The 11,109-nt window shown below is 42.0% G+C and overlaps 1 protein-coding gene across 1 annotated transcript; it reads left to right on the forward strand.

The window, feature by feature from the left end:
* On the forward strand, positions 1-10,157 carry FCRLA (Fc receptor like A). The gene is made up of 6 exons (XM_074266441.1): positions 1-130; positions 2,003-2,023; positions 2,597-2,800; positions 3,649-3,912; positions 5,734-6,018; positions 7,851-10,157. The coding sequence occupies exons 1-6, from the start codon at positions 55-57 to the stop codon at positions 8,225-8,227; spliced, it is 1,227 nt and encodes a 408-aa protein (XP_074122542.1). The 5' UTR covers positions 1-54; the 3' UTR covers positions 8,228-10,157.
* The last annotated feature ends 952 nt before the right edge of the window (positions 10,158-11,109 follow it).

An 11,109-nucleotide genomic window follows, 5' to 3' on the forward strand; every position in this document is an offset into this window, starting at 1 on the left:
TGTTGACCTCTATCAATAAGTTCAAAGTAGCAAGAAATCCAGATATTCACCAGGATGCTGTTGTGGGACTTAGCTCCCTGGGCTCCTATCCTCTCTCCTGTGAGACTATGGGCAGCTCTGCTGCTTCTAGGTAAGAAGTGGGTTTGAGCATTTGTGTGTGCTTATTGTCTTGGTGCCTGGCTAAATTCTAAATTTCTAAATGTACATCTGTCTATGGGTGAAAAAAAAGATTGGCACAAATTAATGTATCCCTATAATCTGTGCTACTCAGATAGACCACAATCTTAAAAGAATAGGAAAAGAGGGAGGAAGGAAGGGAGGGAGAGAGGGAGGAAGGGAGGAAGGAAAGAAGGAAGGAAGGAAAGGAGGAAGGAAAGAAGGAAGGAAGGAAGGGAGGAAGGAATGGGGGTTTATATTGACTTTATCACTTTAATACTGTTACCTATTAATGCTCAGAATTGATTTCTGAAATAAGTGAGTATTCAGGAGAGATTTGAATAGCTTGTCAGGAAATTTAATGGAAAAAAACTGTGGGAAGTTACCCAGAATGTCTTGCAAGGAATACAGGCACAGGCCTGAGTATAAAAGACCTGGAATAAGTTGAAATGACAGATGTTGCTGAGGGAAGGGATCAGGATAAGGTCTTTAATGGTGAAGATTAGTTTTTGGTTATATGAAAAGAGTTAAAGAAGACAGAAAAGAGATCTGATTAGATTAACCAATTAACAAGCATTTATTAAGCACTTACAATGGGTCAGACATAATGCTGGTGATGGATCTACAAAAACAGAAAGGAATTTATATTAAACCGAAAGAGGCAATTATATCTAAGTAAGTGTACACTGAATATAACAACAATAAATTCACCATGATTTGATTAAGGAGGGTAGGTACTAGGACTTAGAAGGACCAAGAAGGTAACCAAGGCGGTGCTTCAAGATGAAGCTTCACTGAGTCTTAGAGGAATCTTTGGATACTAAGAAGAGAGGAGGAGCAAGTGCATTCCAGGCATGGAGGGCAGAAAGGGCAAAGGCACAGAGGTGGAAGATGGAGTAACAGTTTGGCCAGACCGAAGCATGTGTGAAGAACTCTAATGACTGGAAGGTTAGGTTGAGATCAAGTTGTTGAGGAATTTAAATGACAAATTGGAGTGCCTATAATTTGATTGTAGAAGTAATAGGAGAGGCACTAGATCAGTATTTAAATGTAGGATATAATTACATATGGAGGATTTGGGATAGATGGAAATTGAGCTGAATGGAGAAGATGGGACCGAGGTATGGGCTTATGAATGGGTTGTGTGTGTATTAGAAACAAGGGGAAGAGAGCACTTGTTATAGTAAGAGGGTATTTGAGAGAGGTGGTAGAGGGAAAGAGATGGGTGGAGAGAGACAGAGAGAGAGACAGAGAGAGACAGGGGGGAGGGAGAGAGAGGGGGGGAGGGAGGAGGGAGGGAGAGAACAGGAGAACCTTTATGGACTAAAAAGCAGAGTAAGTGTGGGAAAGTAATCTTGAATTTTGCATAAGGTGGAAAGTGGCTTTTGCAATGACCAGTAAGGATGGGAGGCAAATGGATAGACTGAAGACAAAGATTTACATTACCTTAGAAATTCTGAGATAGCATCACCTTAGAAATCCTAGGGGTCACCTAGAAAGAGATGCTTGATAGATACTGGACTGGAGAGAAGACAATGGGAGGTGAAGGTCAGAGTCAAGTGGTGGCAGCCTTCAATGGGGAAAAGAATTTAAGATTATAGGGGAAGGTAACGTCTTCTGGGAAGCAAAGAGAGAGGAGCAAAACCAGCAACAGAATAGAGGAAACCTCATCTCGTTCCCTCATAGAATTAGAATCCCAGAGTTTAATCTAGACTAATCTTAATTCCCTTTGGTGTAGTGGAGAAGGTTGGGTTTGGACTGAGAGGACCTGGGTTAGAATCTTGGTGACTTTAGACATGCCATAGCTTCTCTAGCCCTCATCCCACCAATCTCTGATTTCTTACAGGAACAGCTGGCAGTCGAGTTGGTGAGTTCACTATTGCCCTCTGTGCCGCTCATCCTTTTCCATTCTGCAGTGTCTTAGAAAAGCATTTCAAATGAGTCAAGAAATTATTGAAGGAAGATTTTCCTTGAAAGTGGTCATTTTCTGAGTGAGGGGTGGAGAGACAGATGAGGGTAGGAAGGGTTACATTTCTCTAGGGACACATTCTACTATCCCAAAGTCCAAACTGTCCTCTTGGATCACCTTGTGTTGAGATCCTGGATATCTTAGAACCAGCAGGAGTCAGGATAAGCAAACGTCTTTATTCTTGGTCTTTTGGGGTTGCTCTCAGGGAATTTGATATAGGAATCTCTACACCTCCTTCTTCTCTCTCTACTGCCAAAGAATGAATCCTCCTCCTCCTATTGCACCTGCTGATCTCTCCTCCCTTCTCTCACCATACCACAGATCGAGCCAGCATCAAGTTGAGTAGGGTCATGCTCCAAACATGTTAATAGAGAATTGTCCAATTGGTAATTAGCCCTAAGTGCTGGATTACCTTGCATCTAGGTCAAGTACATCCGCTCAGTTCTAGCCCTTTACAACCTTGTGCTTCAGTGTTCCAGAGACAACCAACAACCCTGCATTATGAGGAGGGATCACCTCCCGGGAGTGTCAGCAGCCATGATAAAGAGGACTTCAGGACGTCAAGCTTCAGCTCTCGTGTCAGCCAGACCTCTGAGCCAAAATCAGAGGAATACTCCTATGAAAAATTCAAGGGCTATGCTTTCAGCAATCCCTTACGCTTGATTGTATCATATGGTAAGTGAGGTTCTTACTCCAATTCAGAGTTCCATCTCTCTACATGTCACCATGCTTAGGATCCTTCCTAGTTTCAGTCAAAGCCCTCTCTCAATCCCAGTATAAACCTCAGACCTCACCTCCCTTCCCAAACTTGTTCCAGCTCAACCTTGGGATCCACTAACCCAGTTTTTTTTCCTCTCCTGCCTTTCCCATGTCCCACATCAAAAATCACCAGATTAGCCTTCTCTCTATCCCTCAGAGTGTTAGGGTGTACTGTCCTGGCCAGGTTTTACCCAACACTAACTGGAGGCTCTGGCTCTGAAAATATTTTACAAGATTCAGTGGAAAGGGGGAAAATTGACCATTAAGGTAAGAAGTTGGACATCTCTTAGGCCATGGCAGCCAAATGGTGCTGAGGGAATGGCCGTGGAGATGGGCTGGTGGAAGTATGGGGAGAGATGTAGCATGTGAGGGGACATTTGGGGACCATACTCTTCTGGATGCCAGTTACTGGGTAGGAGGGCTCTCTGTGTTGCTCATTCCTGTTAATTCCATTACCTCTGTTGCTACAGCTCATTTAGATTGTCTTCCTGTGTTCAGGAAACTGCCCCTAGCAACACAATAGCCTCTTCATCTCCCCCTTCTCTAACTTCCTCCACAACTCAGGAAGCATCTAGCACTGCAGGGGGTTAGCCCATCCCCATATGCCAAGGGGCCTAAGGAGCTGGAAACCTCAAAGAGAAAGTTAGGGAGCCAAGGCTGGGAAAGTGATAGAGATAGATAGAGGAGGGAATACAGAGATAGAGATAGAGAGGAGGGGTATCATCCTGAAGCAATGAGGTGACTCCCCCTATCTTGGACTGCAGATTGGCTGATACTACAAGTTCCGGTCCAGCCGGTGTTTGAGGGAGAACCTATGATCCTTCACTGCCTGGCCTGGGGGGCATGGCCTCTATCCCAGGTCACCTTCTACAGAGATAGCTTGGCCTTGGCCCCCCCTGGACCTGACACAGTGCTCTCTATTGACATGGTTCAAACGGTGGACAGTGGTCACTATCACTGCAGTGGAATCTTCAAGAGACCTGGCCCTGGAGCCAAGAAGGCAGTTCCTGTATTCCTTAGAGTACAAGGTGTGAGCGGAGGGGATCAGGGAGGTTCTGGTGCTGTGAAGGAAAGCCTCTGTTAGGGAACCAGTGACTCAGGCTGGAGTTGGGGGATGGAGGGATAAATGGAAGCTATGTCAGTGTCCAATGATGAGCCACCAGAGTAAAGTTTGGTAAAATGCACTCTCTAGCATCTGAGACTTATGGTCCATGGGCTGAAGTTGAGGTCATTTAACCAAGAATTTACATTTGTAGAACAGTTTGAGATTAACTAAGGAGTTTCATGCACATTTCTATTGAAATATATTCTATATATTTTAATCCCCATATAGATGTTTAAATTTGCAACATCACCCATCCACCCAGTCTCTTCTAATTCATAGGGAGTGTTGATAGGGTCTGTGGCCAGGTTCAGGAGCGGCTGGACTCCTAAACAATAAACTTGCAGAAGACATTTGCTAAAGAAGCATGAAAGAATAACATCTCTCTATCTCCCCCTTCAGATTTTAAAAATCCCATTATTCTTCTATTTCCCATACTTTGCCAGAATTCAGTTGAACTCGCTCCAAAAAACACTTCCTAAAAGTGCCTACTATGTTCCAAGAAGCAAAAGTATAGACAGCTGCCCTCAGAAATAGAAAGCTTTGGATTCAAGTCTAGCCTCATATATACTGGTTATAAGACATGACACTTGAAGTGTCAGTGTTCTAGGTCTGTAGTGTCAAACTAACAAATAGATCCCTTCCAGCAATATATTGACTTAAAAAGCCCCAAAAGAACATTACCTATGTTGTATTCTATTATCATTTATTTTGTTAAACATTTCCCAATGACGTTTTAATCTGGACCAATTCGATACCTTTTCTCCAGGCAATTCTCTAAGTATCAATTTCAGAGAAGGTACCAATCTATATTGGCAGAGAGGATTTTCTCAGCCCATGTCAATGAAGTCACAAATTGAGTCCCTATCAGGTATTGTGCCAGGATTACAAAGACAAGACAGAATTTATATTCTATTGGGGAAATAGAACAAGGATATAAGTAAGCAAATAAAGTATATTTAAGGTAATTTCAGGCAGAAAGAGAGTGGCATTAGTCTAAGGAGCTTTCCAACTCTTCATACTAGTATGAGTACCTTATACTAGTAAAATGTTTAACAATCAATTTTCCCAAGGGAAAAATGTATACATGATATACTTTTAAGTTTAGTTTGCATTAATAGCATTTTCTCCATCACTTTCTTAAGTTTAGACAATCAACGAAACAATAAGTCAAGTTCTGATTTGTAGATGTGCTGATTTCTGATGTACACTGAAAATTTAGCAATTGGCTTTTAGGAGTCCCATTCTGCTGGCTTTAAGTATTATCTATTAAATCCAGCTAGATAAATAAAACTATAGACAGATATATACACTTATATATACACATACATACATACATATAGATATTAAATTTATCTATATTTATATATACATATATATCTATTGGTAGAAAGGAGATAGATCGATATTCATCTATCAATATATACTTATCTATGGATCTGTCTATCTCTGATGACCCATATCTATTTGAAGATGAACCTTAGTATTCAGATAGAGCACAATCTTAAAAGAATAGTGATCCTATCAAGTAATTCAAAGTTGAAGAGAGCTATCTTGGTCTTTCTGGAAGAGGGAAAAGGAGAAGAGAGGTCAGGGGATGGGGAGAAATCTCAGAAGTGAGGAGGGGGTGTGATGAGAATTCTGCTTGCCCTCTGTGATCAGGGGATGGGTAGTGTTTAACCCCCCCCCCCCAATCTTCATAGCTCTCCTTTCTCACTTCCTCCTGTACCACCTGCCTTCTCCCCAGAGCTGTTTCCACCTCCAACAATGACAGCAAGCCCCTCCACAAAGCCCCAGGAGGGGAGCCAGATGACCTTGAACTGTGAGACAAAGCTGAGCCCCCAGAGATCAGTCTCTGAGCTTCACTTCTCCTTCTACAAGGATGGCAAGATGATTCGGGCCAAAGAGAGGTCCTCAAAATACAGGACCCCAGGAATGCAGCTGGGAGACTCTGGGTCATACTGGTGTGAGGCAGCCACAGAGGACGGCCATATTCGGAAACACAGTCTCAAACTTGAGATTCAGGTGCAGAGTGAGTGTGCGGGGGACCAGGAGTGGAAGGGAGGGAATAGGTCTGATTCCCAAGGTACACACACTCCCCGGGGGGAAACTGGCTATACAAGAGAAGGAAAAGAGGAAGGTAGAAAGCTCTAGAGAACTTCATTTATCCAGATTCAGTAACCTGTGATGGGGAGAAAGTCAAAGAAAACTCTCTTGTATGTCTTCCTTAATATTCCCCACTCCAGTCCAGTCTCACTGTTCAAGAAATCACTCATAGCTAATGAGTAAAGAAGACTGAAAGCCATCTTGCTTGGGGACTTCTGCAATTGCTAAGGCTATGGTTATGGCCACAACTGCAGAGACCACAAAGGCAAGGATCAGCCTATGGTTCTCTGACCATCCAAGGAGTCCAACCTCTGACAAATCTAGGGACTCAAAAAGGCTGGTCCCCATGAACATCTCCTTAATAAAGTAAAACAAAACAAAGCAAAAAACAAAGACAAAAACTGTTTTATTGATGTAGTTTAAATCCAGAAAGACTAAATCTCTGAGACAACTAGGGTGTAATTTAAATCAAATTGCTATAAACTTTTTTCTAGGGGTCTTCAGTTTCTAGTCTTTAAAAGTACTGAGAACTGATTAATACAACCTATGTAATTAATGGGGTGAAGATGCTGAAGCAGATGAAGCACCAAACCTACAGGCAAGAAGACTCATCTTCCTGAGTTCAAATCTGGCCTTAGACATTTATTATCTGTATAATCATGGGCAAGTCACTTAATTCTGTTTGTCTCAGTTTCTTTATCTATAAAATAAGCTGGAGAAGGAAATAGCAATCCATTCCAGGATTTGTCAAGAAAATCCTAAATGGAGTCTCAAAGTGTTGGACATTACTGAACAATAATGCAATAAAGTTGTAGACTTTTCCAACTTCCATCTCTTCCCCCAGCATAAATTGTGGTCAGAGAGGTATAGTCATTGTTGATCCAAACAAAAAGAAAACACCTATCCCCTTCCTCACCTCAAATTCTTCCTGCTAGCCAGTTCCCTTCAGATTCAAGGTGTAATTCAAAATTCTTCTTGTCCTAGATTTTTATGGTGGTTTCCAAAGTGCACAGCAGCTTGGATGAAAATAAAATTAGAAGAATTGTCTTCAAATATTGCTTCCATTTCATCAATATACTCAGTTATGCCCTAGATGGCCCTAGCCCTTTCTTATCTCTCATAATTATGGTACTCTCTGTATATGTGTGCATGAGTGTGTGTGTGTGTGTGTGTGTGTGTGTGTGTGTGTGTGTGTGTGTGTTAGGGAAGGAATAAAGAATATAGGAAGGATAGAGCTCAGGAAATCTGGAATGGCAGTTCCACTGGATCATTTTTCCACCATAAATCAGGGTCTCACAATAACTAGCATAGACTAACCTGAGAGAATAGAGGTTCCCTATCCTCAAAAATAAAGTTGTCACTGACCTGCAATATAGTATTAATACTGCCCAACTTCTGTTTAAAGATCTTTAGCATCTTTCAATAGAGTCCATTGCAGGACACTCTCAAAGATAAACACAACTTTGAAGAATAAATACCCATAAGGACATCTCTTCTAGGCAGAGATCCCAATCAGCCCCTTTTCTTTCCCTTCTGACAGACACCAGCTCTGCAGTATGAGGACCAATATGGTCCAGAAGCCTGAGCTAGCTCTGTTTCTATAAGTTGGCAATAGATAACCTCTCTAGGATTAGAGGCTGATGTGCTCATCAGGGTGATTAGGAACAGTCAACAGTTTTTGATCCAGAGATAAACTGCACCAACTTTCTGGTAGTCTGCAACACTGTGACCTGAGTTCTACTTTGTATCTTCTAACAGATTCTACTTCAAGAAGACCTGCCAGAACAACAGCTTCATTTATTTCAAATCCAGGTCCTGAAAAGCCAGCAGCTCCCAAACCGGCTCCTCCAGATCCTCGAAGCCCTCCTCGGTACAGTTCCCCTTCTTCAGGGAGCCAGCCTTCCGATGATTCATGTTCCAACCCTTCCCTAAAGATGCAAGATCCTCACCTGAACTACCAGATGCAAATCCTGATCAGTGACATGCAAAATGTGAGAACCCTGCTAGGTCACTTGGTTCTAGAACTCAGAGAGTTCTTTGACTATCTTAAATCCAGAGCTTCAGGAACAGCTGAAGGTATAGATCCCAAAGCCCATGGGGCTCCAGGAACTTCTAAGGGTCCACAGAGGGAATAAGCTCGAGGCTGACTCTCATTCTTATAATAGGATCTGGGTTTTATTGGGTCTTTGTTCCTATTCATGATTTTTCACAATTCTGAGTGGGAACATTTGGTCAATTTTTTTGTGTGTGCTTGAGTAGCATGAAATGCATTCTTTTAATTCTGGGATGATATGGCAAGAGAGTCCTGGGGAAGACTCTTACTGAGCACCTCCCTTCATTCCACATGAGACACAAGGGCCACCAGATGACTATGAAGATAACCAGACTTTTCTGGACATATTGGTTCGCATGTCAATGACTATAGTTTGAATGGAAGCGTTTCAGATAATATTGTCAGACCTTTCACTGCTCAGATGTTATAACCTCTGTCTGATACAGGTATATGCAGAGAGAAGAGAGCTCAGAAAGTATTAAGTTACCCAGATGACACTGACAAAGATGTGATTCATTAATCAGCATCGAACTTTCAATGTTCTCTGTACTGAAGACCTCAGGTAGCTAACAGCATAGCCCATTCATCATCCAAGACTTCCCTTATGTCACACACTCAAGATGCCCTGAGAAAGTCATCCAGAAATATTAGACTTCTCCAGACCATCTGATTCTATCACAAAATAGTTGCATTTGAGTCCTTAAGAAGCCTTCCCTCCAAGACATCTTTGTAACAGTAGTAGAATGGATCAGTCTTATAAACATTAACCCAGACATTTCTGTTGGTTTTTATCAGCTCCTCACAGGCAGTTTAGAAGAGGATTATAGGTTTCAAGACAGGAGGGAACATGAAGCAATGGAGAAGCTAAATAACTTTCTTCAGGTTGCACAACTATTAAATGGAAGAGGCAGGATTCAGTTCCATGTCTTCAGATTCCAAGATCAATGTTCTTTTCCATGTGCTACAGAGAAAGGCTGATGAAGTTCTCAGAACCATTGTCTGAACCAACTTTCTTAATATACCTGTACAGTAAATCTCGGTAGGTTCAGGTAGTCAGGCCTAGCATCATTAACTAGGGATCTATTGGGTTCAGAGCTCTCTCCTGGACACTGGGAAGATGCCCACTCTCTCCTCTCAGGGAGCTGTCTCATAGATGAGACAGATGAGATTCACATAGAGAGATGCCTCAAAATAACACCTTCAAAAGCATGATTTAAAATACATAAGATATAAGGGCTTAAGGATGTATATTGTTAACTTAGCCAATGGAAGCCTGAAGAAGGTGAGATTTGAGTTAAATTTCTGGGCAGCATTTAGACTCCATAGCTCAAGGATTTTTAAAAATATCATCACTTGTAATGTTCTGTTTCTCTAGATTGTAATCGTTCTCTTGGAGCAGGTTTTCTTGGGGAGCTTCTGGAGGCAGCCTTCCTTTCAGTTCAGCTTAATAATCCCAAAATGCAGCCAGGAGTTAAATTCCTTTACTGTCTCTTTCCAAATCCTATCTCCAGATCCTTTATTTTTTCCTTCAAGTCTTGTCTCCTTAACTTGGGGCTCGGCTAGCTTTCTGGAGGCCTTCCTCTCTCTTTGGTTCCTGAGAGCTCTTGTCCAAGAGTCTCCACGCTCTCATCTTCCCAATGTCTCCAGCCAGCACCACTCTTGACTCTGAATCTCCTATGTGTGGGAATCAGACTCCGCCTCCAAGAGTGGATTTGTGAGTACTCCTTTGGCTTGTGGGAGCTCCTTGAAAGTATGCTCTCTTAAAGGTGTGAATCTCATGTAATTCTAGTAAATACATTACTGAACTAGAGAATTGTTAAGTACCATGCTAAATTAGATAATTATATCCATTCCAGTGACTTAGCACCTTGTAAGAATCCTAACAATCACTAGTCTTAAAGGTCAGAAAAAAGATATGTAGAGAAGGGAAGATGTGGAGACATAGGGACCTAAGGTGAAGATAAATCCCTACCACCTTAGAAGGTACTGGTAATAAACATGCATTTGCTTTTATGTCCACATTGTTTCTGAGTCTTTACTATTAACCCATGAGACCTCATCCATCCCCCTGCCCCTAATAAGGATTTGGGAGATTATTTTCCTCTGCTAAAGTGAATCTTCTTAATCCATCTTCACTGTCTGCCCTCAATATTGGTTTGTGTATCTACATGGTCCTTTGGAAATCCTAGGGTTTTGGCTTTTCAGGAATAGGCATTATGAGCCAAATCAATCATGGAGCTTGAAAAGATATTTGGAAATCTTTAGTCAAAGCAGTGCCATTGGGTAGTTCTATGTGCAAGATGACCTACCACACTGGGGATGACTTCCTTCCTCTCTCTTTTTCCCACATAGCATGTTTGGAGATGTCAGGACAGTGAGCCTCTAGCATTTGGAGTCCAGGTCAGATTTTACAACCAGCCCAGAACCAATGCCTTGAAGAGCAAGTATTGACCTCCTGGACTTACCCCAGTAGTAGGGGAGATGATGTATCAGATGGGATAGTAGAAACAATGCTTAGTTAAGAGAAGAGGAGAGGATTCAGGACAAAAATATGAGGAAGAACTGAAATCACAGGGACTAATCTGGTTAAAAATCTAGCAAGGAGGCTGAGAAGGAGCAATCGAGCTGGATGTTCTATCCATTGCACCACCTAACCCCACATCACCTAGAAGCACAATCCTACAAGTATAAAAATGGACTTTTTGATGGAATGGAGAACTCCTAAAGCATTCTAGATGAAAAGGCCAGAGCCAAGTAGAAACTTTGAAGTGGAAATAAAGGAGCCAATAAAAGCACAAGCAGGGGCTAAATACCTTAGAGCCTCCCATTTAAGAACAATCCTAAGTGTGGACAAGTCTCAGCGTCAAAGGAAGGCTAGGAGAATTCACATTGAAGGAAGGAGGGACTTCAGTGTTCTTTTTAGAGGTATATAAAAGGCCTGGAAAAGAAAGTCTCAGAATTTCT

Source organism: Sminthopsis crassicaudata, chromosome 4 (genome assembly GCF_048593235.1).
Source record: "Sminthopsis crassicaudata isolate SCR6 chromosome 4, ASM4859323v1, whole genome shotgun sequence".
In the NCBI taxonomy this organism is placed as follows: Eukaryota; Metazoa; Chordata; class Mammalia; order Dasyuromorphia; family Dasyuridae; genus Sminthopsis; species Sminthopsis crassicaudata.

What these genes read in the sequence shown, in the direction of transcription:
- FCRLA (XM_074266441.1), top strand. Translation starts at nt 55, where the DNA reads ATGCTGTTGTGGGACTTAGCTCCCTGGGCTCCTATCCTCTCTCCTGTG. An exon ending in TGTATTCCTTAGAGTACAAG is followed by an intron (nt 3,913 to 5,733) that starts GTGTGAGCGGAG and finishes CCTTCTCCCCAG; the next exon opens with AGCTGTTTCCACCTCCAACA. An exon ending in ACTTGAGATTCAGGTGCAGA is followed by an intron (nt 6,019 to 7,850) that starts GTGAGTGTGCGG and finishes ATCTTCTAACAG; the next exon opens with ATTCTACTTCAAGAAGACCT.